Genomic DNA, 6000 nt, shown 5'->3' with positions numbered 1-6000 from the left:
AAACCCATAAAGGTGAGGGGTCACTGCCGTGTGCTTTAATGCCATGACTTGGTGCGCACACACAGAGCAGTGCATGGCGCTGCAGCTCCTGGATCTGCTGCGGCCGAAGAGCTGATGCCCCCACCAGCACAAGTGATATGTAACCGGAGTGTGAGAAGATGGCTGCGCTCCTGATCCTCGTCATATTTCATCCTCTATTGTCTTTCCATGCAAAAAATAAGTCCGTACACAAGCATAGACCTCAAATACCAATCCAGATCTGGCTCCTGGAGACTACGGGGCCCTCACCTACCAAGAGTGTCCGGAAGAAGAACTGCCAGTGTTGCCCAGAGAAACAACAGCTAAAATCAGGCTTGTAGTGGGAGGAGCAGCTTTTTAATATGGGTGGGATGTGGAAGTACCTAGGTTACCCTACAGGAGGGAAGGGCTCAGGGTGGTGCCACCAGTGTGGTGATGACTACTAAGGGGCCAAAGAGCTTACAGGAGGCACTCCGGGACTATGAAGAGAAAAGAAGGTGAGGGATTTCATGACCAGTTCCTTCTAGTCTTCAGCCATCCCTTATTTTAATAACTGCAAATTGCCCTTTAAATCCCCGTATGGTCAATGCTCATAGAGCCAGGGGCAGATCAGACAGTTCTCATTTCAGACACACAGGATAAGTCAAGGTTCTGTCCCTCCATGAAGACCTTTGTTCTGCGTGTCCTCAGCCGTCTTGGAGGTCGGGGATGTCGGAGAGGATCATGGGAGATCCCAGCTGCAGGTCCTCCTGGAGGGCGGTAAGGTCTGCGGGATTCATGCGATGAACTTCCAGCCAATCGGCTAAGAGTGATGCTGAAAGAGGGGCGGAGTCTACCAAGCTGAAAAAGAGACAGACGCTGTGTCAAGTAAGAGGACTGCAAGTCTGGATTAATAAATCCCTGACATGTCACATTATATAATAACAGGGACCCACTGAACAGTACCAAGCCCTAATGAAGAGAGGGACCCACTGAACAGTACCAAGCACTGATGAAGGGGGACCCACTGAACAGTAAAAAGCCCTAATGAAAGGGGGGCCCATTGAACAGTACCAAGCCTGGATGAAGGGGAACCCACTAAACAGTACCAAACCCTAATAAAAGGGGGACCCACTGAACAGTACCAAGCCCTAATGAAAGGGGGACCCACTGAACAGTACCAAGCCCTAATGAAAGGGGGACCCACTGAACAGTACCAAGCCCTAATGAAAGGGGGACCCACTGAACAGTACCAAGCCCTAATAAAAGGGGGACCCACTGAACAGTACCAAACCCTAAATTAAAGGGTTACCCATTGAACAGTACCAAGCCCGGGTGAAGGGGAACCCATTGAACAGTACCAAACCCTAATGAAGGAGGACCCACTGAACAGTACCAAGCCCTGATAAAGGGGGACCCACTGAACAGTACCAAGCTCTGATGAATGTGAATCCATTGAATAGAATGAGCCCTGATGAAGGAGGAACCACTGATCCCTTCCAAGCCCTGATTAACCCTCTTACCTCTCGCGGCTCTCTGATGCCATATCGAAGGACTGGTTCAGGAACTCCTCAAGATCGAAGCCCAATCCGTACCCAGCACCACTTCCTTTTGGTGTAACAGAGAAGACGGGGGGCAGGACATCCTCTACCTGGGAGTGTTCAGGGAAAATTAAGGAGTTAAAAATTAATAGAAGAATGAAATAAGACAAGTTCATCATTACAGACTGGAGATCCAGTGACCTAATATAGACTGCCATGGGGTAAAACTGGGTAAAGGTTAACCGATTTCGGCCTAAACACCATTTTTGTAGGATGGCCTGTACCTTACACACTAAGCCTTATATTATGCAGCAATTAAAGGCTAAGTCCACCTTCAGGACCATGTTCATGTTACTGTACACCAATGTTTAGGGTGTGTCAGAAAACACTGTTGCACCCCCCCCCCTTAAACCACCCCCATTAACTTACCGCCCAGGGCCAATAATAAGGCAGTACAGCCCACCCTCTTGTACTGGGCCCAGATCCCATCAGTTCAAAAAGGGGGTCCCAGGCACCTCGTGAACAGGAGGTCCAGCTGTACTACCTTACTGCAGACACCGATCCTCTTCTGCCTTCCCCTGCAGCTTTGCCGGCTTCCATTTTGCTCCCTTCCTTCAGCTGTGCTGCAGGGGAATCAGTTCTAGAACCCGCACCCCCATCCCTCTGCTTTATGGGCCACCCTGTGCACCCCTTTTCCCCACAGCTTGGCCTTCTTCCCTCCTCTCCTACCAGCAGCTGCTGTGGGCACACAAGGAGTTGTTTTAGGATGAAGAACGGAGGAGGGCGGGGGCAGAAAGCATGTCATATAATGATTTTAGTGTATTTTTAGCAAAAACATGATATACAGTGGGTACGGAAAGTATTCAGACCCCCTTAAATTTTTCACTCTTTGTTATATTGCAGCCATTTGCTATAATCATTTAAGTTCATTCTTCTTCCTCATGAATGTACACATAGCACCCCATACTGACAGAAAAACACAGAATTGTTGACATTGTTGCAGATTTATTAAAAAAGAAAAACTGAAATATCACATGGTCCTAAGTATTCAGACCCTTTGCTGTGACACTCATATATTTAACTCAGGTGCTTTCCATTTCTTCTGATCATCCTTGAGATGGTTCTACACCTTCATTTGAGTCCAGCTGTGTTTGATTATACTGATTGGACTTGATTAGGAAAGCCACACACCTGTCTATATAAGACCTTCCAGATCACAATGCATGTCAGAGCAAATGAGAATCATGAGGTCAAAGGAACTGCCTGAAGAGCTCAGAGACAAGGCACAGATCTGGCCAAGGTTACAAAAAGATTTCTGCTGCACTTAAGGTTCCTAAGAGCACAGTGGCCTCCATAATCCTCAAATGGAAGACGTTTGGGACGACCAGAACCCTTCCTAGAGCTGGCCGTCCGGCCAAACTGAGCTATCGGGGGAGAAGAGCCTTGGTGAGAGAGGTAAAGAAGAACCCAAAGATCACTGTGGCTGAGCTCCGGAGATGCAGTCAGGAGATGGGAGAAAGTTGTAGAAAGTCAACCATCACTGCAGCCCTCCACCAGTCGGGGCTTTATGGCAGAGTGGCCCGACGGAAGCCTCTCCTCAGTGTAAGACACATGAAAGCCCGCATGGAGTTTGCTAAAAAACACCTGAAGGACTCCAAGATGGTGAGAAATAAGATTCTCTGGTCTGATGAGACCAAAATAGAACTTTTTGGCCTTAATTCTAAGCGGTATGTGTGGAGAAAACCAGGCACTGCTCATCACCTGTCCAATACAGTCCCAACAGTGAAGCATGGTGGTGGCAGCATCATGCTGTGGGGGTGTTTTTCAGCTGCAGGGACAGGACGACTGGTTGCAATCGAGGGAAAGATGAATGCGGCCAAGTACAGGGATATCCTGGACAAAAACCTTCTCCAGAGTGCTCTGGACCTCAGACTGGGCCGAAGGTTTACCTTCCAACAAGACAATGACCCTAAGTACACAGCTAAAATAACGAAGGAGTGGATTCACAACAACTCCGTGACTGTTCTTGAATGGCCCAGCCAGAGCCCTGACTTAAACCCAATTGAGCATCTCTGGAGAGACCTAAAAATGGCTGTCCACCAACGTTTACCATCCAACCTGACAGAACTGGAGAGGATCTGCAAGGAGGAATGGCAGAGGATCCCCAAATCCAGGTGTGAAAGACTTGTTGTATCTTTCCCAAAAAGACTCCTGGCTGTATTAGATCAAAAGGGGGCTTCTACTAAATACTGAGCAAAGGGTCTGAATACTTAGGACCATGTGATATTTCAGTTTTTCTTTTTTAATAAATCTGCAACAATGTCAACAATTCTGTGTTTTTCTGTCAGTATGGGGTGCTATGAGTACATTCATGAGGAAGAAGAATGAACTTAAATGATTTTAGCAAATGGCTGCAATATAACAAAGAGTGAAAAATTTAAGGGGGCCTGAATACTTTCCGTACCCACTGTATGTAGCAGAAAACAAATAGATAAAAAATTAGATTTTTTTTAATTATTTTTATTGGGAATGTTTTATAGCAGAAAGTAAAAAAATAAGTTTTTCTCTTAAAATTGTCTCTCTTTTTTTGTTTATTGCGCAAAATCTAAAAACCGCAGAGGTGATCAAATACCACCATAAGAAAGCTCTATTTGTGGGGAAAAAAAGGCCATCACTTGTGTTTGGGTACAGCGCTGCACGACCGCGCAATTTTTCGTTAAAATAACGAAGTGCCGAATCACAAAAAATGGCCTGGTCATTAAGGGGGCAAATCCTTCCAGAGCTGAAGTGGTTAAAGCGTGACATGTTGGGTATCAATTTACTCGGCGTAACATCATCTTTTATATTTTACTAAACAATGGGTATTATATTGTGTTTGATTGCATTACAATTCATTAAAAGGAGAAGTACAGCAAAAAGGTGAACTAGCTGTATTCTCCTGTGGATCACAGAAGTGCAGATCGTTCTGCACTCCTGTGACCCCATTGACAGCCCGCTGGCAGCTGACATTACTAAGCTGGTCCAGGCTCGGGAAAGATCACGACCATATGATCAGTATCCACCCACATGCCTGAACCTGCACCCATCTCAGCCTCTCAGCAATCTACTGAGAGCCTGAGCTGGCCGCTCCCGCCCCCTCCACAGCCCAGATCCAGTGAGCCATCCGCTCCCGCCCCCTCCACAGCCCAGATCTAGTGAGCCGGCCGCTCCTGCCCCCTCCACAGCCCAGATCCAGTGAGCCATCTGCTCCCGCCCCCTCCCCAGCCCAGATCTAGTGAGCCGGCCACTCCCGCCCCCTCTACTGCCCAGATCCAGTGAGCCAGTCGCTCCTGCCCCCTCCACAGCCCAGATCCAGTGAGCCATCCACTCCCGCCCCCTCCACAGCCCAGATCCAGTGAGCCATCCCCTCCCGCCCCCTCCACAGCCCAGGTCCAGTGAGGCGGCCGCTCCCGCCCCCTCCACAGCCCAGATCCAGTGAGCCGGCTGCTCCCGCCCCCTCTACAGCCCAGATCCAGTGAGCCGGCTGCTCCCGCCCCCTCCACAGCCCAGATCCAGTGAGCCGGCTGCTCCCGCCCCCTCCACAGCCCAGATCCAGTGAGCCAGCCGCTCCCGCCCCCTCCACAGCCCAGATCCAGTGAGCCGGCCGCTCCCGCCCACTCCACAGCCCAGATTCAGTGAGTGAGGAGGTGGCAGAGCTGTGGACTGACAGTCACCGGCTCTCTGCACAGGGAGCTCTGAGAACCACGCGAACGGCCGTATTTGATCACTCGGTTCTCAGTGTTAGAGGGGCTGGGGACAGATGAAGCATCGGGCCGATGCTCCATCCACCTAGGTAAGTATGTTTTTAAATAAAAAGAAAACCCATACTTCTCTTTTAACCACTTCTGGACCGGGCCTTTTTCTGACACTTAGGCCCCTTTCACACATGCTGTCCGTTTGTCCGTTTTTCATCCAATCCGTTGACGGATGAAAAACGGACATCAATGCATCTCTATGTAAAAACTGATGACAACGGATGAAAGACGGATAACAACTGACGAAAAACGGATAACAACTGACGAAAAACGGATAACAACTGACGAAAAACGGATGACAACTGACGTAGTGTGGAAGGGGCCTTATTGTTTACAAGCTAAAATCATTTAACATATATATATATTTTTTTAGTAGAGACCCTAGAGAATAAAATGGAGATTGTTGCAATATGTTTTATCACACCGTATTTGCGCATCGGTCTTACAAACGCAAATTTTTTGGAAAAAATTCAATTTTTTTCATTTAAAAATAAGAAAACAGTAAAGTTAGCCCAAAATTAGTAAATTTTTTCTATATTGTGAAAGATAATGTTACGCCGAGTAAATAGATACCCAACATGTTATGCTTCAAAATTGTGCAATCGTGGAATGGCGACAAACATTGGTACCTAAAAATTCCCATAGGCGACACTTTAAAAATTTCTACA

General features: G+C 47.8%; 1 protein-coding gene across 1 annotated transcript in view; it reads right to left on the bottom strand.

The window, feature by feature from the left end:
• Positions 1-620: 620 nt before the first annotated feature.
• Positions 621-6000, bottom strand: part of MAPK7 (mitogen-activated protein kinase 7) — a gene marked incomplete at its 5' end in the record, with an annotated part of 49149 nt that continues 43769 nt past the window's right edge. The window contains 2 exon segments of the mRNA XM_082260171.1: positions 621-858; positions 1521-1648. Of these exon segments, the coding sequence (XP_082116297.1) occupies positions 705-858; positions 1521-1648 (282 nt within the window). The 3' untranslated portion in view covers positions 621-704.

The sequence above is a fragment of the Pelophylax lessonae genome (genome assembly GCF_965119305.1).
Source record: "Pelophylax lessonae genome assembly, chromosome: 6".
Classification (NCBI taxonomy): Eukaryota; Metazoa; Chordata; class Amphibia; order Anura; family Ranidae; genus Pelophylax; species Pelophylax lessonae.
This window is presented reverse-complemented; position numbering and strand designations above follow the sequence as displayed.